Here is a 26,211-nt window from a genome sequence, read left to right as displayed (position 1 = left end):
CGTCTGAGAAGGGCCCTGGCGCTTCCTTTTTGTTTGTCTTACAAATTAAGCACTGGGTTGGATTTCTTGTCTTTTGCTTTCATGTCATGTTCCAGTCAAAAGCTAAAAATGTAAGTAGACACTCAGCATTTCTTCCAGCCAACAATAACCCAGGCAAACAATGAATTTCAAATTTTTATAAGCCACAGTTGAAATTAGAAATGGCAAAAAATCTTTCCACTGGTGGGGGTGGAAAGGGTTCACCACTTATACTCAAATCGTCTTCCACCCTTCTCTCTACATCTAAAATTACTTCTTCTTTTAAATCGGAAAACTCAACTGCTTCACATCTTATTCTCCTCCCCTAACTCCATGTCTTTTCCCTTCTAGGTTGAAACTAATTTCTATCTGATTTTGCTTCGGGTTCACATATTTTTTTTCTGTGGCTGCCTCTGTTGGTCCCGCTGTATTTTTGATGAAATGTTGCCGTTGATATTATGGAAGCAATTTTTTTCTGTTGAGACCTAGCAATTTGACCAATGTCCGGTGGAGCTACCTGATAGCTGTAGAGGAGATAGGCTGCAGATTTCCCCTTCGGCCGTCACCTACCCAGCCGGATCTTGGGCAGGCTTTCCCTTCGTCTCTCCATTATATCTATACCCTACCCCTCTACCCCCTTACCCTTCTCACTCCATTTTCCTTTTCTTCTATGCTCCTTAAATGTTTTTACTGATTGGTAACTTGCAACTGATGTAATTTTGCAACCACGTGGAACCTTCTGTAAAGCGCTCTGATAACTTCGGGTCTAGCCACCGCTATATAAAACTCTTTAAATAAAATAAAAGTAAATAAAAATAAATACATTTAATCAGACTTCTTCTAATTCTGAAAGTCGATTCATTATGTTGGTTTTGCACAACATTTTAGGATATAAGCGAGAGAGGCATTATTCAAACTTCCAGAGCACTCAACACAGGTACGTCTAAAGTGGTATTTTTCCAGCAGGATTAGCGCCAGTCTCTTGATTTTTGATGAGCAACAGTCATAGGAACATCTCTCATGCATAAAACGTAATTTCTAGGGCATTAGGTCTGCAGATTGTGTCTGACACTGAATAAAGATTCTATAACTCCGCCCATGTGCTGACCACAGAAGCACTGCTGTTGGTTACAAGTAATCTTTGAGGCAATATTACAAATACGCAATAACAAAACAAAAAGGCTCTTAGGGCAATCACTTGAACATTGGATCATTGGAGGCAGGGGATGGGGGCATGCACACAATTGAAGGGTATGCAGGTTGGACAGGGAACGATAGGACAAGCACGTTCATCAAAGGGCCAATTGGGGTTAGAGACTGGGGGAGTATCAGAATCCTTTTCAGAGTGCCATGGGGCAAGCAGAACTGGGACCCAACCATGGTAGTTGAGACCTTTTACTCCCGATGTCTTGGACCGTCTACTATATTGTAATTGCATTTATATATCCCTTACTACCCCCGATGAGGCGTAGAAGCACTTTTTTGGTGAGTAGCACGCTACTCCAGAACCCATAAAGGATTTGTGGTGAATTAGTATAATGAAATATAAAAGTAATTTGAGAGGTGGATATGTTAGTCAGTTATTTGGATTTGGAAGGATAGTGGAGCGATAGAAGACGAAAAAAGGTTTGCATTTATAAAGCACTTGCTACCCTTGATGGAGTGTTGAAACGCTTTTTCAACGAGTAGCACGCTACACCGAAACCCATAAAGGATTAGTGGTGAATTAGTATAGTGAAATATGAAAGTAATTTGAGTGGTGGATATGTTAGTCAGTCATTTGGATTGAGATGGATAGCAGATGGTTAGAAAATGGAAAAAGGTTTACATTTATATAGCGCTGGCTACCCCTGATGAGGTGTTGAAGCGCTTTTTTGGTGAGCAGCACGCTACTCCGGAACCCATAAAGGATTATGGGTTCTGAGCAACTGGGAAAGAACCCCTTCAGCACTTGACTCTCTGTGATAGCGCGGGTCGACCAGTCCAAGACTTCTTGGGGGTAGAGGGGGTGGGGTAGATTCAAGATTAACAGATGTTCAACTTACAGTATGTACAGCAACCCCAATAAATTAATATCCAGCAAGATACTCACTTTTATGAATAAAGTAGAATTTATATATGAACATAAAATGAAATACAGAACATGCAAACAATGTATCACTCACAGGCAAACGCAGCGTTGCATGCTAACATGATGTAGGTTGAGGGTGAATTAAACACACAGCAGGGGACCTTAACATTAGTGTCCCGGTAGGCCCCACAACAGTGACACTGGTGAAAAGGCCTGTTCACTCTACTGATCCTAACTACAAAAGCATGGCATGCTGCCACCACCACACTCATGCTACTCAACTCTTTGGTAAGGACAGCATCCCTTCACCACGAGGGTAGTGCTTTAGGCACTCTTAGCCGGTCACATAAGACCGCAATGAGTGAGACAGGCCTAGGTCATAGCACACACGCATCATCCCTGCTCGACCATGACCAAAAATCAGTACTAAGGATCCAGATATCATTACAACTGTGGCACTAAGGGTAGGGGTGGCCCAAAACAATGTTGGAGAGTGGTCTTTGCAGGAATACCACAAAACACAATTTGTTTGCCTGTGCCACGAAGAAAGTCCTTTTTCAACTACAAACCATTTTGCGAAATGCGTTCAATCTATACATACACAAGTTTCAGTCCCCAATCCAAGATATTCTGAGCCTAATCTGATGCTAGTTCTTATTCTGTCCACACAAAAAAATAGAACCGTGATCAGACACCTTTAGGCAGTTTAGTAAACGAAAGGTATTTCTCTCTCATAGTCACATCAAAATATCTCCTCAGGCTTCGGTCTTGACTATTGCAACCCACAGAAAAAATGCCTACATGAATCTAGCCTTTACATATGCAAGATGTACGTCTGTAGTAGATCTACGACAGTCAGAGCAGACCTGAAATGAAATGAAATGAAATGAAAAGAGATTTGTAAAGCGCATGGCTGCCCTTGAGCGTCCCAGCGCTGACACCAAACACAGGACCACCACCCAAATACAGCAGAAACAAACCTAAAGGGGGAAGAGATAAGTTTTCAGTGCCTTGTACAATTCCATCATCTATGCACCACCCATAGACTAATAATTCTACACACTACAAAAACTACCTCGACAAAACCAAATGTCTCCTGCTAGGGAATGCTCACCTCTAGTTGACTGACACTATTATTACGCCAACTATCTCACTGTGGTGATCAGCACTTCAGAGAAGGCGCCCTACACTCTGAATTTGCAAAAAGTGAGAACGTTTTTCAGTATTCAATTAAACTACCTAACTATCTACTCATGCAAGCCACAGGTTTATGTCACGCTGCCAGGCATATATTGCAAGACCCTGCAACAAAGAGAAGTTTATTCCCCTTGACCACAAGTACTCTTAGGAAGGTGATGATTGCAAAACCCTAGATTAGGTTAACTCTCTTAAATCTTCTTGGCCACAAACATGGAGGGATCTTTTTTTGTTGTACACCTTGAAATAGGATTGGCTTGAAGACACTTATAAACAATCATCCCATCCCCTTTCCCTCGACGAGGAAAGCAAACAATGCCAGAAGTGGCATAGCAGGTAATAGAATGAAAAATACGATGATGTGGATAAACATATAACTTCAAATAAATATTTGCTGACACATCCAAGGGGCGAGGACACACTCCATATTAATTTAGGGTAGATTATTGGTCTTGTGGTTAACTAGCCATATGTAGAATACAGAGAGCAGAATTCTAATGAAAACTTTCCAACTCAACCAAATTCTGTGATCCTGAGCAACTTACCTAATCTATCTGTGTTTCAGATCCCTCTGTTGCCAAATGTGTTTGGCCTCACAAACACCCAGAGCCTTATAAGTTACCTCTTTATTCGATTAACTGTTTAATCAATGATTTTCATTCACATTGAAGCATGCAAGCTCTGAGAGGGGCATTTTTTGTCTAACCTTGCTCACAGGATGACCAGATGGTCCAGTTCTAAAGCTGGCAGGCATCATGGAGATGACAGAGCAAAGACATGGTCAAATAGGGACCTCATGGTTTACTCCCTTATGTCATGTCACTAAGAGCTCAATGAAGTCCCACTATGTGGACCGGTGACGCGGCGAGAGTTTGGTTGGGTGGAACACAGCAGTAAACAGAACAATACAAGGGGCGTACATTTAGAGTCATTTTTAGGGGTACCTCGGATCCTTGCATGTTGTGAAGGCCGTGTTAGCATATGCAGTGTGACAAACCGTAAATCATGTCTCCGAAGGTGACTTATGAGTCTCATGGGCCCTGGATCCTCCCGGCTGTGGGCACCACTAAAGAGTGTGTATAATAGGTGCCTATAGAGAAGTCACACTTTATTCGTGATGTAAAATAAAGTGCTTCCTTAGTGTCACATTGATTTACTTCAATGGATGAAAAAAGCATGGGTTGAGTGCTAGGAATTTCCGTGTTAGCACTATACAGGCCTCCCCCTGGCCAGGAATGTAGTCCATTCTATCTAGAGATAGAGCCTCAAAGGACAAGCTAAGTCAATATATTTCTGATAGGACTCTACCGACGCGTGTTACTACCTACTGCGAAGGCATGATTTGTGCGGAAATCACATCCAGACAGTGACTGATGCTTCTTTCAAATACTCCATTGATACACAGAGACAGCAAGTACTACCAAAAGAACAAAGAACAACAGAGAATTTACACTGCAGTCCGCAAAGCAATTCCCAAAAACAGAAATATGCAGCACGCATATGTTTGCAAAGCTTAGATACGTCATATTAATAGTTATGCTATATGACATTAGAGGAGCTTAGCAAACAAGTGCAAACACAGAACAGAATAGAATTAAGACTCGGTTTTACCTTTCGCTGCTGCATGCGGCACATCTCTGCAGGTAAGAAAGCACTAAAATTAAGAAATATGCTTTCTAAGCTGTGTGAGGACGAGCCGAGGTGTATAAATATTCATGGGACATAAATCTCACGTTTTTAAAGCTCCTGCTGTCTGTGAAATGTGTTAGACACAATTGTACCAGAGTGAGCCGCTGAACGGGCGGCTTGAACTGCGAGGACGATGGGTTTTTTGTTTTCCCTGTGGGAAGATTTTCTTGACAGAACATTAGAGCATCCTTAAAAAACAGGAACACGGCTTCGAGGCACAGCGTCTGGCCCGGCTGCTTCAGACTGTGTGCTCAGCATAGAAAGGTAATGGGGTAAGTGCTGCCTAATGAGGGGAGGCTTGTGGGGGAGAGGGTTGGGGGGAGGTGCTCCTCGTTAGAGAAAAAAGCATGTGCTGCAAGAACAGAAGGTCCTCACATTTAAAATCTCCCTCTTCATCCCGGAGGCACATTTTCGGTGGAACAATAAGGAGGACCGCCTTAAACCTGAAGGTGGGCTATCTGACGTCAGCAGCCAGGACTGCCGTGCCCAATGAAGTGTAGAAACAGCAGGCCAGGGGTAGGTGGGTGTACAGAAAGGGCGGTGGGGTGCAGGTAGGCATGGCGGTCTGCCGGCTGGGTTGCCTGTGCTCCAGGTCACGAATAGGCGATGCTTGGTGGATGCAGATGATGTGTTGGTGATAAAATCTGCTTTATCTTCATGAAATTCAGGTTTATGAAAGAGGTACAAAGAGCGCATGGAGAAGTGTGGCTCAATAGTTAGAGCGGCAGACCCTGATGCAGAGGTCTGGCCCGGGACCAGGGTTCAATACCCGCCTCAGCGGGTCTTGGGCTCAATTTCCTCGGACCTGGTAATTCTCGCCTCAGTGCCTATTCTAATCATGAGCCCCACGCTGCAACTCTGGGCAATAGCTTGCTTAGCCTCCACACCGGCCCCAACAGCGCTGGGATGCCTGGCTTCACCTTGGGGGTGCCCAGGAGTGGACATTTCACAGGGAAAAGCCAGGAAGGGTTTCTAAGGGGTACACGGACAGCGCCTGGACACTTCCGTTGGAGGTAGCTGTGCGCTTTACAAATGCTGGCATTTACATTTATTTTATTTATTCACCTGGGCCACTGGGCCCACTAATCATAGGATGGTGTTTGCGTACCCAGCAGTTTAGCAATCCCTATGGAGAAGGCTGGAGTTACATGAATCTAAATCTGTGGTCAGGGTCCTCCCTTGAAACTTAAATGGTTTGCAACCGTTCATAGCCTCTTAAGCGCTGCGCCTATACCAGCGGCTGACGGCACCACTACCTCAGGAGTGCTGCCGTCGGCCGTTGGACGTTCCAACTGCACCTGCGCAATGGAACGTTCAGCACTGGAGCTGGACGTTACCCAAGCAGCTAAGGTGCTAAACTACCTCCAGTGGGCTATTGAGCAGATATGTCAACTACCGGTAGCCGGGGGTTGCGGCGCGTCGCTTGGCTTGCCTCTTGACTCCCCTGGCACTGGTTTTGCTGCCCTTGGTCTCAGTTCACGGAACAGAAAGTACAGAGGGACCTACTAGAGCTGTTTCCTTGACTCTCTGCCAAGTGGCGGCTGGAAAATAAAACTTAGATGGGGGCTCACACACGCGCTCACTTACACCCATGCATTCACATGCAAACACACGCACATACACCATTCACAACACTCACTCACAAATAAATATACATTCATACATACACGCACAAAACAAAAAGTTAATACAAACACAACTTACCTGTTGCAACTCTCTGGAGGAAATCCTATGGGGTAACAGGTGGGTTGGGACTGCTGCCTCCCCTCATTGAAGCAGCAGTCCCTACCTCGGAAAGGAATAGGATGGGGTCAGACAGACTACTGACTCCACCCACTCGGTGACGAGGTGTCAGTGATAGACACTTGAGCCTAGGCACTTCAGGGCCTAAAACTGAAGCGCCAAAGGATGAGGCTATCACTGACTCTCGCTTTCGTCACAAGGGAGTGGACCTTTGCCGAGCTGAGGAGGCTGAGCCCACAGGAGCCATGACATCCTCAGCCTAGCAATGTTCAGCTCAGGCAGGAGACTGCACATTTAGAGCACGTCTAGCGCCTGGCTGCCTGACATGATGACCTGAAAATAAAGGGTTTATGTCAGAATGACCTTTGCTCAGCCTGACAAACACTCTTTATTTCCAAAAGATGAGGGGGCATGGCCCCTGCGCTCTTAACGATGGGCCTTCGTTTCTAAGATTCTAATTGACTATAAAGTATCCCACACCATTAAAAGTGCTGTGATGCCAGGTTAATTACAAACTGTGCGCAATGTAAATTCCAAAGAACAATAGTAATGAAGTTGTGCGATGCAAGGTCCTTTAAATGTTTGAAGTACTAACTAACAATATAGTTCCTAACATATATCACGTATCTTATGCTGTTCTTCATCAAATGTACCGACTCTATCTGTGATTTCTTGTAATATTTACTGGAATTAACAAAGCAGATGACTTATTGGGTAATGATTGGTCTCCAACGTGACCATATGAATAGATCACCAAAGTGAATTCTAATGGATGAGTTCTTGGTAGAACACATTAGACTAAAAAGCTGATGAGATCACTCAATGAGTTAAATGCTCGATGCTGGCATTTACTAAAAGTAACAGGGCATACATACATTTGCATCCCAGAAAGGCCAACTTTGTCTGCCATCCTTTGAAGATAAGAAAATGAAGCACCAATAGATTGGCTAATACTAGCACCTGCCACTGACAGGGCTGATAAAACTGTGCAATGAGTTCACATATTAATATTAGCTGTATCCCCCTTGTAGGAAACACTATCGGCGCTTTCCTGTTTCATCCCGAGGGCCACAAGGGGGTTGTTGTGCGATTCCAATGACATGACTGGTCACCCTTCAACGCCTCCATCTTGTTTTCCTCCCAACCTCACCAAATACCATCCCAAACTGACCCTCCTTTTGAATGAAGAAATTATCAGTTGTCTGCCGTAAACCTTTAAAGATGCACTGAAACTATTGTGTACGTCAAGCAGTAATTACACGAGGCACGTCACGCACGCGCACATGCCAACAACGCACACTCTCAGACCCTGCATAAACCAAGGGCCTTCTCTCACTTCCGCCAACCACCATGACCTTCAGAGGCAGGAAGTGGGGAACGTGCAGCAGGAAGGAAGGAGCACTAGAGGGTTAAGCGACGAAGCGAACCCTGCTCCAGGTGATGCAGCCACCATACACGTCAGAAACAAACTGAAGTAGCCACTGATGTGAAGGGCGAAATCAACTAAAAGATGGTTTACAAAAACATGCAAAGACCCCTCAGATTTAAAACCAAGGGGCCATGATTCTCATGTATGCACACTTAAAGTGTATTTAGGACTGTCCCATCAAAATTTAGGTCCATTATATTTCCTATATATCATATTATATTTCGTTAGCCGTTTGTTAAGCACCAGTCTGTATTGACATTTGTAAATCTCAGGTTTGAATCCCAGCAAGGACAACTCACTCTTTTATCCTTCTGATGTTGATACACAGGGAACCACTAAACTTGTTTAATAACATCAGTTGTCTATAGCTCTTCGAAAAGACAACAGGGGCAGGACACCACATTTAGCTCTGGGACTTCGAATCATCAAAATGCCAAAGGTAGCGAAAGCGACATCAAACGCACTTTGAAGCTGATGGCATGAGAGGGTTGGCTTCAGAGCTTCGAATTGGCAGGTACTGCCAGGCACTTCTTAAAATTGACGGAGGGATGTACCGCCACTTCGCAGCACTGGTAAAATACTTTTAATGGGAGTGTCCCGGCACTTCTCAAAAGGAAATGGATACATTGGACAGAGAGTACCTGCATGTCCTTATTTCCATGTAAATCACTGGTGGGCTTTTTTTCTCGACTCATATTCTCTCATAAGCCTCCTATTGCCTGCTGCGAGGCTAGGCAAGAGGTATGGGTGCGAAACAACACACAGTAAATGGGGTTCTTGGAGCCCAGAGTGCTTTCTGTTCCCACTGCTGCATCTTTGACCCCCGACATGACAAGGATAGCAAGAACAGTGGCACAGACAGCAACAAATATGCCAAGGGTTGCAACAGTTAAACCTCGGTATTCCTCTTTTATATATAATCACACATAGGGTCAGATGGAAGTGTTTAGAGACCAGTGATGTAGGGCTCCCAAAGCAGTACAAAAACACAAAAGGAATGCATCACACAGATACATAACAGGGCCTTACATGTCCACAGACTAGCAAACATTTAAGGCCCTGTTATTAACCTGTCTGAGAAATTGAGAGTTGCAGTAGAACACTTGACGTCTGCGGGTGATGCTATCACTGAGTATATCCACATTTAGAATGGCACACTGGTTGTATCATTGATTTTTTTTTTTACAAATAATTTTCCTTCACAATAGTAACCTTTTAATGCAGAGTGATAAAGAAAACGATTCTGGCTCTGACGAATACCACACACCTCTTTGTAGGGTTTCAAGATTTGCAGAAACATGTCGACTCTCATGGCTTCTGCGTAGAAGGTATACGACCCCTACATTTTAATATGCCCATTACCACCCCTATATTTTAATATATCCCTTACCACCCCTATAAATTAATATACCCCTTGAGGACTTGTAATAAAGTTCTGACTTATTCCACCATGAGATATTTTTAACCTTTGCACTACACTCTGCCACACCCATCCACATATTGAAGCTCACATGGGACCTGACAATGAACAAAAAATCTTAAGAGCTTCTCCCGATCAGGAGTTGTAGCCCACACTAATGATCTCTGGGAAGTGGTGTGAGGAGGAACCCATTGATGAAGCATGTCACCTAAGTGTATGTGAGGGTTTTCGCCCTTAAAAAACAGGGTTCTCTCTTAATGAAGAGACGTTCAGCTTCAGACTTAGCTAATGTGATGGGTCTTTCTACACCTGAAGCATTCCTTTTGTGTTTTTGTACCCCTCATTGATGTCCATAGTGCAGCCAATCACTTAAGACCCACAAGCCGCCCTCATACATATCGATCAGCACCTACCAATACACGGAGAGGTCTTATCAAATCGAATTAAAGTGAATCAATGTTCTAGTGCTGGGAAGTGACATGACAAGCCAGCGCTATAAAAAAAGTAATTAGATACTGACATCCACATGCAAGTTATGAACATTATTTATTCTGTCTCACCTGAGAGTTGTCAGAAAAAAAACAATTGTGAACATTTTAGAGAGGAATTCTGCTCTGAGCAGCTCTTGCCACATTTAGCAGCAGGAGGCACACACATTCCTTGCAGTCACGAGGCGTTCCCGGTACCACACATGCGAGGAAAAATGCTGCAGTAAGGAAAAACCATTTCAAGCATCTGCTTCCAATTTATGAACTGCCATATTTCGCTCTGCCCAGTGAGTGCTGCGCACATGTGCCTATGTGGCACCACTGAGCGGTGAACCAAGGAGTGTTCTTACTGTGAAATTCACATTCAACTGGCACTTACGAAAGCAGGGGTCTTTTCACTGTGTAACTGTCCTGTGTTACAATAAAGAAAGACCTTTACTTTTTAAAATCCCTTTAAAATACAACCAAAGGGTTCTGAGGTTTAGTAAGGTGACCAGTTTACTGCCTTGCAAAATTCGCCAATTTGCAACAAAAAAAAAATAGACATCACACAGAGGCCTTCATTACAAGTACCACTGTGCCTTTAAATAATGCGCAAACTGTGTTTGTGCTTGATTCATAGCAAAGGTGTTGGGCTATTTGATTTTAAAGTTCCCTCTGTACCCAGAATTTATTTATTTATTTTCTTTTATTTAATGCGATTTTACATAGCGCGAACATTACCCGAAGGTGTCAGAGCGCTTTACAAAAGAATCAGTTGCAATACATAAGGACTTTGGATTACATGAGTTACATAAAAAATACAAACAGAAAAAATTGCAAATGTCAAAGTTGTAAAGTCACTCAAGGAAGAGATACAAATGGATAAACTCTAAGAGTCACATAGGAATGGTAGTGAGTACAAAGGTCTACTTCATATACTAGTGGTTAGAGTTATCTCTATATACATATATACAAATAGTAGATTTTCTCAGGATTATATTTTACCAGAGATTAGGCTTGAACAAGTATATATCACATATTTACAGAGTGAACGGAGAGAAAAAAAAAGAAAAAAAATCAAAAGGGGTAGAGTGTGGTAGGTGGGGGATAAGAGTCGGAGGCGGAGATTGGTGAGAGCAGAAAGGGGGAGAAAGAGATAGGGCAGTCCAGCAAAAGAGAAATGTCTGAAGGTCGGCAGGATGGAATCCAATGGAGCAAAGGAAAGGACAAGAATCAACAAAATGGCGGACTCGGGTCATGGGCATCGATGGAAACCATCGCAAAATGGCAAGATGCACCCAGGTCAAGACCCAGAAAACCAGGAGAGCAGAATTCCATGCTCGGGTGGTAGAAGTGCGGGTAGTTGGGCGAAGTGAGGAATCCGGGGCTTGCGATTTTAATGTTTTTCCCGCATTTATCATTGCTCAGAATCCCAGCAGCTGCCAGGGCCAGCAACAGCCAGGGCACGACGAGTCCAGTTCGGGGCATCCTGGGCGTGTACAGAAAGACCAGCCACCGTGTTGTTTGTGCGTAGTGCTGCTACTTCTGCGCTGAGTTGGAGCCAGGCACTTCTGCGCTGGTTGGGCTTCCTGCTGCTGCTGCCCCTCCTCTGCTGGTGCCTGGGCCCGCTGTGCACCACGTTGGTACTGGCAGTGCCCGCCCTGGCTTGGCTGGCACTGGGCGGCCGGTGCGGGACAGAGCCCCCGATTGACCCCCAGGATCGCGCGGTCTTCATCACGGGCTGCGACTCTGGCTTCAGGAACCTGCTCGCGCCTGGGCCACGGTGGAGTGGAGGTTCCACTGCTGCGGCCAGTGGCTGGCTGGAGAATCAGACCTTCGAGCCCCTTGTGCTGAGCCTCTGTGTAAAGCCCAGTATTTATAAACGAAGCCGTCCCAAATTATTCTCGACATCCCTCCATAGGACGAAGAGACCTAGCACACACTTTACAAACTCGGGGTACAAACACCAGATGAACTACACTCACCTCCCAAAGATGTAGACAGAAAGACGCTCCACTCACTAACCTCTCCTCTACCTGTAACCAACCTAAGATAATAGGTTCCCCACACTACCACCTTTGGGACCCCCATCCTGTTAATGGCTCTTCGTGGGTTACAACTCCCCCTCCCACCTCTATCCCCCCCCCCCCCCAGTACGTTGTTAAACTTTTTTGTCTGTTTTTTTTCTTTGCAATAGAGGCCTGGGCAAGTGCTTAATGGTCTAAATGAGCAGTGTAACGATTGCGCATTATCTCATGCAAACAGCGCCAGCCAATTATTTTCAGTGTGGTACAGGAAATCCTACTATTTAAAGGCGTGTGCTTTTCCAGGCACCTCTCTGGAAATGCCACTGCAGTCTACCTTCCTTAAACCTGATTGTGCTGGACTGTGATTGCTCAGAGCGCGAGCCAAGGGCCTCTCTGCACCACTATCCTGGAAAAGACTTGCTTCTCTACAGCTCTTGTGAGTCATGAATGTATTCTGAGAATAAATTACAGACATTCTATTTCCTTACAGCAATGCTCGCTTCAGTTCAGCAAAAATGTATTCGGGCATTATTACACTTATCTTTATGCACTGGTAAAACATGATTTTAACATTATATATACAAAATCATTTCCTCACTGCATCCTGGCTGCACACACTGGACAAAGAACACATTAGGCCAAATTGCAGATAAAATAAAGGATGTTACACTATCAGTTCCGCACAGCTACATGTGGCTACTAACAACTGATGCAATTGACAGAAAGCAATGGCTAAAATGGGACATTAAACTGCTATTTGGTGAAGCCTTGAGTAGGTCAAGAATATTTTTACCTCTCTCAATAATGGTAACAAGCAGGATTTTACACTCTGCACAACAGCATATATAGTTTATTTTATGGTATTTGTATGCACATTATTTTTTTTAAAGAGTACTTAACCAAAATTAGTATACAGAGGGTACGTACATTTGTGCAGTTAGGTAAAAACACAATGAAGAGGCACCCTGACTAATAACCTATTGCACTCTGCACACATATTATAGTACACCACATACATATAATTCCATAGGACTTTATTTAGAGCACCGGTAAATAATACGTCATATTCAGTTATTAATTACTACAGTGCAAAGATCAAATTTTGTTTTATTACCAGAGTATAACAAACTTGTCATGGGAAAAACAACGTTTACTGCCTCTATGACTGCATGCTAGAAAGACTTTACAACGGCAAACAACATTTCTATTTATCACCATAGTTGATTTGGGAGGGAACATGACTCACGAGAGCAAAGGCCCTCTCCTCAACAACAGTAACAAACAGTTTATTATTCTCAGCACAATAATATATATGTGTTATATCATGGTATTTTTTCAGGTGTATTTGTTTTAACAAAAGATTTTCGAACAACACCAGAATCCATGGGATTAAATTTATGCGATAGATTAAACCACATTGAGTGGGCCTCAGTCTAAAGGAAAGTCGTTTTCATGAGTAAATTGATTGAAAAATGCAATCTGTGAGGCAGTAAACAATGGTTTTCTCAAGTGAATTTTGTACTGTAACAATAATTATTTGAATATGTGTTTATTAGTACAGTTGCTCTAAATAACGTGAGTTACTGGGCCACATGTATTAATGTAAATACATACAATAATGAAGTTATTTCAAAATAAAAATGAAAAAACACAGACATTTTGAAGTTATGGTTAGCTCCTTTATCCATAGCTCGCAAAAAAAGCCATGCAAACTATAACTCGCATAACAAATGCAATGAACCTGACCTCACTTTTAACGTAACAAATGCAATTACAAATGTCATAAACAATTTTATAGGTGAGACTAGGTATCATATTAGCTTAAACACTATGAAAGAGATGACCATGGATGTAGTATTATTTAGTGATTTAAACATGTGTAGCTATATAACTATTCTGTGTGTATAAGAATTTTTAATTGAGGCTCCTTCATTTTAATTTTTCAGGACCAAGTAATCAGGTTCCAGAATCCTGCAGTGGCAGCCACAACATTGTCTTCAAGTTGCAGCCAGCCAATTAGAGAGCTATGGGTCCACAGAACCGAAATGGACATGAGAAAAATCTCCCTCGTCCAATCAGACTTGCTTACTTTTTAAATGCGAGTCTGTGGAAGATCTGCAAACCTGGTTTTTGGACCACTGATTACAAACGACCCAAGTTGTCAAGCACACCATGAAACATCTTTAAGTGCCAATTTCTCAAAAACTGCTGAATGGATTTACACCAAATCAAGCCAAGGCACCTACTTGACTAAACTTCAAATGTCATGCTGAGTTTAGTTTCATTCAGTTCAGTGTTTTCTTTCCCTATAGGGAAAACATTCATATATGAATTATAATGGGGGGAAAAAATCACTTTTTTGACCCATCTCCCTTTCCCCCGCTTCACAGATCTTCCCAAAACGTGCCCTCCTGAAGCAACTAAGATAAATGTTTTTAACTGTTGTGTACATTTGTAAAACAACACGAAAATTATTAAGAAAACAATAAATTACGTTTGAATGGAAACTTTGATCAAACAATAGTTCCAGTTGGTTCTCATACTGACTCTGTAATAAATAAATGTATATAACAACAAATATTCGCACATTTACTACTACAGTACAAAGCTCAAAATACTTGTCCTTATCTCAGGGCCCCATAAACTGATTAGAGAAAACACTGCTTAATACATCATGTATTCCATTTTAGAGTCATTTTACAGAACACAACAACTGGGGCTATACTCACAAGTCGTACTTATGATCCGATCTCACTCCAAGGCTGACATTATTTTTGGATTATAGGTAATCACCTTTGATTATATCCACTGCACATGAAAAATGTCATGGTACAAAACCATACATGCAAATCGATGTAATTTCATATTGAAGAGCAGCACGTACTTTTTTGTAATATTGAGAAAAGAGTTAGTTTGACCCAACCTGCCAGTTTGGAATGGGCAGCAGCAATACTGAATTGACTAAAAATTATTATTTTAGAACATTAAGCACATTTATTACACAGGCATTGAAATGTCTGTTTATAATACTTGGCAGAAGTGAGAATTGTGTGCCAAACCATCCTGTTAGAATGGGAACAGACTTTCTCAAGCATGTACACTGTTACCCCAGAGTGCTGGGGGGACACAGAATTTGCAATGTCATCGTCTTACTTGGTGGCAGTCCTCCACTAAGAACTAAAAGTGCATTTAATTCATACCTGACAACAAATAAGAAAAGCTTCCAGGAAGCTATGTGCGGGATTCACTGCGTTGCTGCAGCTTCCTTATACAATAAAAAGGTTATCCCCGTTTTTATATAGGTTATGCAGCCATTCATGAATTTACTAGTTACATTTTATCCAGAAGAGGGAAGATTATGAGCTTTATTCTACGCTGCTAGCTGAGTGGGTGCTCCGTCCATACAGGCAGGTGGTGATTGAGTTGAAGTGTATTTGCTTTAATCAAGTTCAATAGGCTACTTCAGCTGTAAAATACGAGAAGAGTGGTGCCACTGATGTATATTACAGCTATCCAGCTCGGTATTTCGTTATATTCTAAATATGATCCAGACTAAATCGAAATGCCTGCTTGTTGGATTGGGATAGTGGGTCCAAAACACCGATAAAAGCTGCTCCTGGAAGACTGGCTTCAAATTATACTTGCATTCTCATTATGTAACAGCAAGCAAGTCATTCAACGGAGATAGTCACAGATGGGGAATTCATGCTAGACTTCCAGCCCTGCAGAGCGTAATGCATCGTATTACACATGTGCATACTGACCATGTCATTGCGCTACAGCAAGGACTCAAAACAAATGCGAGGCACTTGGCAGTGCTGATAAAGTAAGCCGAAGTTAAATAAAGTTCAGCATGGGTGGACGGCTCTGCTACTTACACATGAGGCGTGCTCTGGGTCCCCGTTAGATATCATGAAGGGTCCTTCTGCTCTCATTGACCTCCAAAGGTCCCACCCCACCACACAGTGATGTGATAGTGCTCACAGCTCATAGGCTTTGCATGGACCATCAAATTAGTACGGCTGTAAATTAATCTGCGAGCCGAGTCAGGACAAAGCACCCCTCTGGACAAAGCCTGAGGCAGAGTCACTGGCCGGAGCTGCTCAAAGAGCCATACATCTTGTTAGGGGTAGTAAGTGCTGTATAATACAAATACAATTACAATACACATGCAGCTGACCATCAGGAACCACTGGGTACTGGAGCCTGTGGGTAGACAATAATGTCAGCATATGCTTGAAACTGTAGGAAGTGGGCTGTATACTTTCACTCAATATACTAAGGCCCTTATTACAAGTTGGGCGGTTAACTCTATCATGTGCGTAAACCTCTGTTTACACATGGGACAGAATTATGAGTTTGGTTTTATTTAGCACGTCCAATAATTATCAGATGTGTTACATAACCCAACATTCCTTACATTTCTGCAGGTCAAATCTGTTGAATTTTAACAGGGAAATCCATACGGTATTTACTGTATTATGCAGAGTTTGGTGTGTTAAACACAAAAATCTGCATGTCATTCGCCATAAACTCCTAATAGGTGGTAATTATTCCACCCAATAAATAACGAAATGTTAGGTATCGCTATTTACCAGGTGAGATAAATAGCACCTTCACTTGTAATCATGCAGTTAGTGTTGTATTATGACATATTAAGCTTGATCACACAGCTGTGCAGCGTGGATCAGATAGTGCTGAATTTTGGTAAAACGTTAGGTCTCTGCTGGAGTGTGCTTTGGAGATGAGGACTCACCAAGGTTGAATTTTGGGGCTTTATTTGATCTATTACAAACATGCGAACAGACCTGATTCAGGCTGGAGACTACCAATTTTCAAAGCCAAAAATGGCTTCATTCTTCACATGGCTATCTGACACCTGATACTGCATCTGCTTTAATAGAAGTCAGTAGTCAAAATGTACTCAGTCGATTTTATTTTCAGAATCTTCCACATTCCTGTTCTAGAATATTGGCATGGTTGTTTTTCTAAGGTCTTGAACTTGCTGCCCCTTTGTTCTGGGCTTCAACAAGTCATGGCTTTTTAACCAACACCCCATATAAAAAGAAAACCTACAAACGTCAGATAGCAAGATGCTGTTGGCTTGAAAATAAAAGTCAAGCCATGCTGAAGGAGTCAAACAGCCAGGTATGCTTGACAGAAGCTTGCCTGTTGTGTCTTGATTTGATACTGCTGGATATGCAGTAGCAAACATCATAGTCAGTATCAACCGTTTGTAGTAGAAATAAATCCTACATATCCAGATGGGCTCACATCATGCCAGCACTAAGTATGTTACATTGAAATTTAAAGGACCAATGATAATTGTCAAAAAATAAGGAAAATAAAAAAATTACACATTTAATACTGGTCTATGTAAGAAATTGTGTCATTATTTGGAGAGCGTATGAGCCATTCACAGTAATAATTGCACAATTGTCTTTATACTGGGAACCAGTTATCCCATTGTAGCATTTGACTCTTTAAGGGTAACGAAGCAGAGCAGTCCAAAGCCTACTCAAGGGAGGTTGTGTGGGCCAGTAATTCCAATTCCCTGATATGCAATAACACCCAGTAAATTATTGTTCAGTCAATGCTTTTTCTTGTAAAAAGTAAAAGTATACATTTATTATACACACACTACTAAATAACACACATGAAATTTGAAATATATGCATCAGGTGGATGAAAACAAAATTTGGTGGCACCTTCATATTACAATACATCATAAGGGGTCCTGAACGCTAGCGACACAATACCTCTGCCCCCTCCACCTGTACCATATGTAACATCACAATATAAGGGGGCATTACTGTCGATAATGTGGGCCTACAGAGTGTCAGGGTGCCACATCGATAAAAGTAACCATGTCATATTTCCACATTACACTACCAATATAATCAACGGGGACAGTAACCGCATTCAAAAACATTCATTATAATAACAAACATTGAATCACCAATACCAATGTTGTCAGCAACAAATTTTTAAATTCTGAAACATATGTCAGAGGTTTCATTTTACTACCATAAGCCTGCTATTGCAGTTGTAGGACCAACCACAAGAGATCCCTGCACTCCACAGCCCAAGACAAAAAAAGCTCCAGGAATGAGAATGCTTGAAAATAAGGAAACCCTCTCCCAGGGACAAATTGTTAAAGGCCTCAGGAGACTTAGGCTCAAGATTTGAAATACATTCTTGAGGGGACTGCTGTGCTTTTGCAGTCCCCACATCACTGATGGTGCCCCAGCCATCGTGTGGCCAACGTAAGCAGAAAATTAAGAAATTGAGCCCCTTGCGAGGGAGTACGTGGTGTTCCTTCGAGGAGACCGATGAAAACCTAATGAGCAGGTTTCTGAAGTTGTAACCTGCGAGTAGTTCCTGGCTACCACCCATGAAGAGCACGACCTGCCCCACCAAACATGGGCAACGGGGCAGGCAACATATTCAGCCTTAGTGTTCTTTTACGTGTCCCAGGGGGTGAGATTGCTGGGACACTCTTAAGGGTAATGAGCCCTGGGGAATTGAGTCCCTAAGAAAACAAGTGCCTCTGGAAAGGGGCCCCCTGCATGACCTCTTCCAATTCCAAATGAATACATTTTCAGCCAGCACTAGTCACCAAGACCATTCTCTTCAGTACTCTAAAGGAGTGCCCTTTGAGGGGAGTTTGATTCCCTGGCTTCCTGTGCCAGACCTGTTCTCTACCTGGGTCCTGGTGCTTTTCTCCTGCTGATGGGGGCACCATGAGCAGTCTCACTGCAGCCAGCCAACAAAGTACCCTCTCTGCTGCACTCCCCTGGCTCCAGAGGCTACTGGCTACTTCAAGAGCACCAGTGGGTCAGCAGTTGAGGATCTAATACATATATCACAGCCACCTCTAATAAAACGAGTAAATGGCTAACTACCTTTCAGCCCTATCAAGTTTCCCAAGTGTACGTATGATGTGCTGTTCCAGGACAGGTTTTTTACTTTGACTTTTGGGGCTTAAAGTCTTGTTCATTCCATTATAAAACAGGACTTTACGTCCCAGAATTCAAATAAAACTCTTGGATTAGAGCAGCACATCATGCATGGACTTGGGAAACTTGACTGCTGTGCTTGGTTTGTCAGAAACGTATTACGAATTCCAGCTTCCTCTGAGTCCATGTGTGACTAGCTACGCCAAATTAAGTTTTTTTTTCCTTTGCATTCTAGGGCTACAAGGTTGATTTATCGCATTATGAAGTCAGTACTGCAAGTCCCAGAATGCAACGAAAGAAACTAGACTTGAACCAGTTATCCACGGATGGACCTACGAAACTTATGATCCATGCCAAAAGGCAGAGAGCTGCCACATTAGTTGAAGACGTTCTTGCGCCTACCCTATTTGCGTTCACAAGCGCGTTCTTAAGATGCTGTCAGTTTTACACTCACAGGCTATCTGGCCTTTTTTCTCGCCTGCTGGTATCCGAAATATCAGGGCTACTGTAATAACTGGACTTAGTTTGGAGTCATCGTGGAGTTAGAAGGGTATCTTAGGTCCATCTCGTCGAGCATTCAACACTATGACTTTCACTACTTCTAACATGGCCGCCACTCGGAAGTGAATTCTTTACTCGCGGTCTAGTGTTGCAGTCGACGCTGCGACGCACACAAGGCTCGCGCGGTCTAGTGTTGCAGTCGACGCTGCGACGCAGGCTGGCTCAGGCAATCACGTGAGCCCCGCCTCGCGCTGCTGAGTCTGACAGCCTCGGCGGCTGTCACAGAGACGGTTCCCTCATCGCCGCCGCCATGGCCTGCTACACGGCCAACTGGAACCCGCTGGGCAGCGCCTACTACCGTAAGCTGGAGCTATACAGCATGGGCTGGGGCCTGCGGGACACCGACCTGCGCGAGAGCCTGGTGGCCGCCGCCCCCTACGGCGGGCCCATCGCGCTGCTGAGGCCGGAGAAAGCGGCGGGTGGCCGCCCAACGCTGGACATCTACTCCGCCTCGGGGCAGCGGTTGGGCGGCGGGCCCTGGAAGAGCGGGCGGGTGGTGCAGCTGGGCTGGACGGCCAGCGAGGAGCTGCTGTGCGTGCAGGAGGACGGCACGGTGCTGGTGCACGACCTGTGCGGCCTCTACCGCCGCCACTTCAGCATGGGCAGCGAGGTGAAGCAGAACCAGCTGCTGCAGGCGCGCCTCTTCCACAGCGAGCGCGGCACGGGCCTGGCCATCCTGACCGGCGCCTGCCGCTTCACGCTCACCACCAGCGTGGACGAGCTCCGGCTGCGCCGCATGCCCGACACCCCGCTGCGGGCCGCGCCCGCCTGCTGGGAGGTCATCTACCGCGAGAGGCAGCTCGTCTTGCTCTTCGCCGCCGGGCCCGACCTGTACCTGCTGGACAGCACCTCGTGCACCGCCGTCACCCCGCCCGGCCAGAGCCCGCAGGCCGGCAGCGTCTTGGCCATGTCCGTCTCCTTCACACACAAGTACCTGGCGCTCTTCACCGACACGGGCCGGGTCTGGATGGGCGTCTCCTCCATGAAGGAGAAGCTGTGCGAGCGCAGCGCGGGGCAGCGCGCCCCGCCGACCCACATGACCTGGTGCCTGAAGCCGCGCAGCCAGCACCATGCCCTGGTGCTCCTCTGGGACCGCAGCCTGGTGGTGCTGGACACCACCGACGACAGCGTCTCCTTCGTGCTGGACGAGGACTCCCACCTGGTACCTGAGCTGGACGGAGTCCGCATTATCTCCGCTTCAACCCATGAGTTTTTGCATGAGATCCCCAAGGCCAGCGAGGAGATCTTCAAGATCGCATCCATGGCCCCGGGGGCGCTGCTGCTGGAGGCCCAGAAGGAGTACGAAAAGGAGTGTCAGAAAGCCGACGAATATCTGCGGGAGATCAAGGAGCAAGAGCTGCTGGCAGAGGCAGTTGAACAGTGCATCGAAGCGGCAGGCTACGAGTATGAGCCAGACGCACAAAAGTCCCTGCTTCGAGCAGCCTCCTTCGGGAAGTGCTTCATTGATAAATTCCCCCCTCATGGGTTTGTTAAAATGTGCCATGATCTGCGCATCCTGAATGCTGTTCGGGACTATCAGATTGGAATCCCCCTGAGCTATCTTCAGTACAAGCAGCTCACGGTGGAAATCCTCTTGGACAGATTGGTGTTACGGAGACTTTACCCACTGGCACTAAAAATCTGTGAGTACTTGAGGCTATCAGAGTTCCAAGGGGTCAGTCGGATCTTAGCTCACTGGGCTTGCTATAAAGTTCAACAGAAGGAGAAATCCGACGAAGAGGTTGCCCAGGCCATCAACCAGAAACTCGGAGACACCCCTGGCATCTCCTATTCTGAGATTGCTTCCAAGGCATTTGACTGTGGAAGGTCCGAACTGGCTATTAAACTTTTAGAATATGAGCCAAGGTCTGGCGAACAGGTGCCTTTACTATTAAAGATGAAGAGGAGTAAACTAGCTTTGAATAAAGCTATTGAGAGTGGCGATACCGACCTTGTGTACACAGTTGTATCATACTTAAAAAATGAATTGAACCGAGGAGAGTTCTTCATGACCCTGCAGAATCAGCCAGTGGCTCTGAGTCTTTATCGGCAGCTTTGTAAACATCAGGAAGTAGAGACACTTAAAGACCTGTACAACCAAGATGATGATCACCAAGAACTTGGCAACTTTCACATACGATCAAGTTACTCAACAGAAAAGGGAATTGAGGAACGTGTTCGGGCCCTGCAAAATGCAGTAGATGAATTCAACAAGGCCAAGAATGACTTTGCTGTTAAAGCTACAGAAGATCAGATAAAACTTCTGAGAATCCAGCGCCGTTTACAGGAAGAGTTGGACAAAAGCTACCTTGATTTTTCCTTACACGAAACAGTCACCCAACTCATATTGGATGGGATGCACAAGAAGGCTGAACAGCTCTACAAGGATTTCAAAATACCTGACAAAATGTTTTGGTGGCTGAAGATATCTGCCCTGGCAGATCGAGAGGACTGGGAGGAGATGGAAAAATTTGCCAAAAGCAAAAAGTCTCCTATTGGATATCTCCCATTTGTCGAAGTATGTGTCAAACACCACAACAGGTTTGAGGGCAAGAAATACATTTCCCGTGTGAACCCTGAGCAGAGAGTGAAAGCCTTCCTTCTAGTTGGGGACCTGGACCAGGCAGCTGAATCTGCAATTGAACACAAGAATGAAACTGAAATGAACCTAGTCCTGTCCAAATGCACCCCAAGTACAGACCATAATATTTTGGACAAAATTAACCGTGCAAAGACACAAATTGTTAAGAAATAAGCCTGCTCAAATTCTTTCTTTTAAGTGTCCTTTTCATTTTTCATCTCTTAATAAGTAGCTCTAAGAGTCATGGGCCATATATTATAGATGCAGACTTCTCCTAGTTCCCAGTGACTATAAGCCCAAACCTGTTTGACTGGTTACTTGTAAAGAAAAAAAATACAAATGTTTACAACTGAGTGGGAGGATAAAACAATTGTGAATCAAACCAAAAAGTGGACATTAAGCCACACTCGAAATGAACTCTCGTTTACTAAGGCAATGACTAAAGGATAAGCACTTTGTTATTCCTACAAGGGTAAATAAATAAATGTGATAAGCCAAAACCATGGGTAACATTTGTGATTCATTAATAACCATTCACCACGTGGCTACCATTCATGAGGATTATCCTAAAATGAGCAAGTAGTTCCCTTCTGACAGAAAATCAGGGTCTCGGGTGTTTGTCCAAATCCATCTTATGTTTTTGTATGAGAGGCTTGGCCTGTTTAATTCTCTTGGTAGGGTAGGAGTGTGTTCTTCCAATAAGAGATGGAAAGGTATGGGATAGGCATGTCTGGAAAGGGATTTGGTATCTGTTTAACAATGAGGATTCTCATTTTGACCAGGTGGGATTTATTAAGAGTTGAAACTATTAACACACTTTAGTTTCCCAAAGTGTTTAATATCTTTTCGAATTTTACAGGCTAGAATGGAGAATAACACACAGTTCTCCTAGTAAAAGGGGTTCACCAGTACATAATTATTCAGACAGTTTCGCGAGGGTTGTGTGTGTGGAAAACAGCAGGTCATGGTGCTTTGGTATATTAAAACTACAAATCAGTGTTATGCTCTTGCCACCCCCTCTACCCTAAAACCAAATCATTTCTTGGTAATAGCACTATCTAATTTTCATAATAAAGGTATACAATATCTCTACTTGTTGAATGTGCAATTTATTCCAACCACTGTATGTGCATTAATTATTGGAATACAACATATTCTGATCAAAGTACTTTAATGTATAGTGCTGCACATTTTCAAGCTTTTCCTGCACATTCTATACGCACAGCAAGATATGCATGTTAACCCACATATTTGAAATAATGTTATGGCTTTGAACAGTAAAAATGTTTTCTTGTTTATGCTGATTAAGCTTATGTGGTCATTACGTCAAGAATGTAAATTTAAATACCGAAGATGCCTTTCCCACAAACATATTTTTTAAAGTATCAATGTGAGCGTAAAGTGGCACCTTGAATGGCGTATCACTGGAGGCCCAATAAGTAGTCCATTCCTTCACCATCTTTGTGAAATAATAAACTGAACTGTTCATGATAGTGAGGTTATATGAACCTTGGAACACTTGCATATGCTTCTGTTAACATATTTCAATGTATAAACTGCTATAATTGTTCATACTTGTACCATTTTGTTTCTTAACTAGAAACAAATTCTCTTTTCTATTTGTAAATTGAAGCACATATGCAGCATCTTTGATGGTAAAGCATATATTTTGTATCTCTTACGCCAAAACACTTTTATTTGCCCTGTACTGATTTCTAAAGGCAGATATTTAAGCAGTAAGAATAAACAATCACTAGCAAAGCCAACCAGTCTTGTCTTTATAATGTCTCCTAAGCTTTAGTCTTTACGAGTGCTTGTCTGTGAAGCATTTTTAAAGTAAAGGGGGAACAAACTATACTTCAGTAAAACAAGCACACCTGAAGTTATCTCTAAAATGGACGATAAATAGCATATTTTCAATCTTCATAAACAGTTTCTTTATAAAATACTTTTCACACAGGAAATGGCATTTAAAAAGCTTGCTGCACATGATTAAAAATAACACAGGACTAGTTGCAGGTACATAAAAGAGCAGAGCTGTTATAGGCCATGAAACTGGAAGTCAGAATTGTAAGGAAACACTTAGTCTCAAACTAGAAAAAAAATGCTCCAGCCATTTAGAACTGCATCAAACCATTGAACTGATTTTCTGGCCGCTGGGAGTAGACTTTTCACTTTCAGTCGTACTAAGTATACTTTCTGCCTGCAATACTGCAGAATGAGCGGAGCAGCAAGCCCCTCCCCACCTCTCTGTGTTACAAGATTGGTGGGTGAGGAGCAACACAGTGCAGGAGGTGGAGATGTGAGCAAGAACCAGTGCGAGTGAGGCAATATGAAAAGGCCTTCTCTCCTGCTGTGTTACCAAAAAAATAGGGAGTTCCTTGATGAGAGCCGTGGGGGTTACAAGTCACCCAAACAAAAGAATAGTAAGGTAGTATGATGCAGGGGAAGCACAAAACAAGGAAAAGCAGGAACAGCTTCATATAAGAACCAAATGAGGCTGACGAGAAAGCCAGGAAATGATAAGCAATGGGTTGACCCCAAGCCCACTCTAGGTATTTTGCACAGTAGGACTTCAGCAGAGGGTTGATACCTACACATTATCAAATCTAGTTTCCTTTCCAGTTTCCAAAACATGTATGTATTGTCAAAAGTTGTGCCTCCTTTTTGTTGTCCAGTTATGGTTTTTTTTTCCCGCATATGGATAAGGGAGGTCAGTTACATAATTTTCTTAAATTATCCTACAGTTTCCTATGCCAAGTTATTTCAGTATCCTCATTTAGAAAGACAATTTCTAATATTTTCTAATCTTAAAATCTTGCAGCAAGCTGAATCTAAATTCATTAGGCCCACATATTTAGGAATGCAGGCAGCCTAGAGAATGTTTCCTGCTGCCTACAAACTACTGACACAAAAACCGAACAAAGCATCAAGTCATGTTTCAAATTTGTGTGGATAGCAATACATTCTAACATTTTCTGTAAACATAAGAAGCAGGTACTCAAAGTTGAGAAAACATTATTAAAAAGGGAATAAACTATGCATAGGCTAAATAAAAGTCTCAAATATGTGTTGAAAAAGTAATTTGCAGACTGGAAAGCACAATCAAAATGTTACTCCAGCAGCTGTAGTCCCTTTTAAAATATTAACCCCTTGGCTGCGAGGCAGATTCCCCCGCTGTGCTGGGGGGGCGCGCACAGGGCCCTGGTGCTCATGACTAGCTCAGCTTGTCAATTGTCACGTTTCTCGTGTGCTTGTCTCGTCGTGGCCACGCCCGTTCCTTAAAACGCCCAGCACAGCAGGGGATTTAGCCCAGCACCTGAGCGTTCTAAGGGTCGAGCGTCGGAGGGGTTAAAGCTTAGGACAGCCAAAAATGTGTTGGAGTTTTTTAAATCTTCAAAGTTGCCCCAAATCTCCCATGCCAGACTCATTGTCTATTGGAATTGATGAAAACAGATGATTTGGAACTAAATCTGGGAAATAAAAAGTTGAGGGGAGGAAAAAACTCAAGGTTAAATATCTATCATAATTTGCCATTTACTAAAATAGGTATACCTGGCTAGAAGACCTAGTTAACTGCAGAGCAGAGAATTATATTTGTCGTATTCTAACCTTCAGCAGCCACACTGAAATGCAAACAAATGTATCCAGAATACTTCACAATGTACTTTTTTCTTACTGAAGTCCCTGAATTGTGTTGCATTTCCTCCATTGTCCACTATTTCCTTCTACTTTAGATTTTCCATTAATTGAAATGTATTTTACGAGTCCCTTCCTCCTTAACCTAGAAACCTCTTAGTTAGGCCAGCATCAATCATATGGACTTTGGTTTTCGCTTCCTAAGAAAATAACTGATTATCTCAATGACCTGGATTTCGGCATTTCAAATAAGTTTCAAATATCTTTTCTGTATGTTGATATGTGACAGCCAGTCCATGCTGCAGAAGTCCACATCCAATTGCTGGCTTCTGTTTCTTGTTTGCTGCTATTTGGTGCTTGGCTTCATAAATTCCATTTTCTTGTGAAGTTAAAATGCTTCATTTTTT

The 26,211-nt window shown here is 43.4% G+C and overlaps 2 protein-coding genes across 3 annotated transcripts in view; one reads left to right on the top strand and one right to left on the bottom strand.

Moving 5' to 3' along the window:
- The window catches only part of FRMD6 (FERM domain containing 6), a 190,919-nt gene that overhangs the window by 130,219 nt on the left and 34,489 nt on the right, over positions 1-26,211 (bottom strand). The window lies entirely within an intron of this gene.
- On the top strand, positions 19,735-23,931 carry VPS16 (VPS16 core subunit of CORVET and HOPS complexes). Its single transcript, XM_086937321.1, has one exon. The coding sequence runs from the start codon at positions 19,835-19,837 to the stop codon at positions 22,337-22,339; it is 2,505 nt and encodes an 834-aa protein (XP_086793447.1). The 5' UTR covers positions 19,735-19,834; the 3' UTR covers positions 22,340-23,931.

Source organism: Lissotriton vulgaris, chromosome 9, assembly GCF_964263255.1.
Source record: "Lissotriton vulgaris chromosome 9, aLisVul1.2, whole genome shotgun sequence".
Taxonomy (NCBI): Eukaryota; Metazoa; Chordata; class Amphibia; order Caudata; family Salamandridae; genus Lissotriton; species Lissotriton vulgaris.
The sequence above is the reverse complement of the archived record's forward strand: the minus strand, read 5'-3'. Positions and strand labels throughout refer to the sequence as shown.

Bases quoted from the DNA above. Each gene is read 5' to 3' on its own strand.
- VPS16 (XM_086937321.1), top strand. From the start codon at position 19,835: ATGGCCTGCTACACGGCCAACTGGAACCCGCTGGGCAGCGCCTACTAC.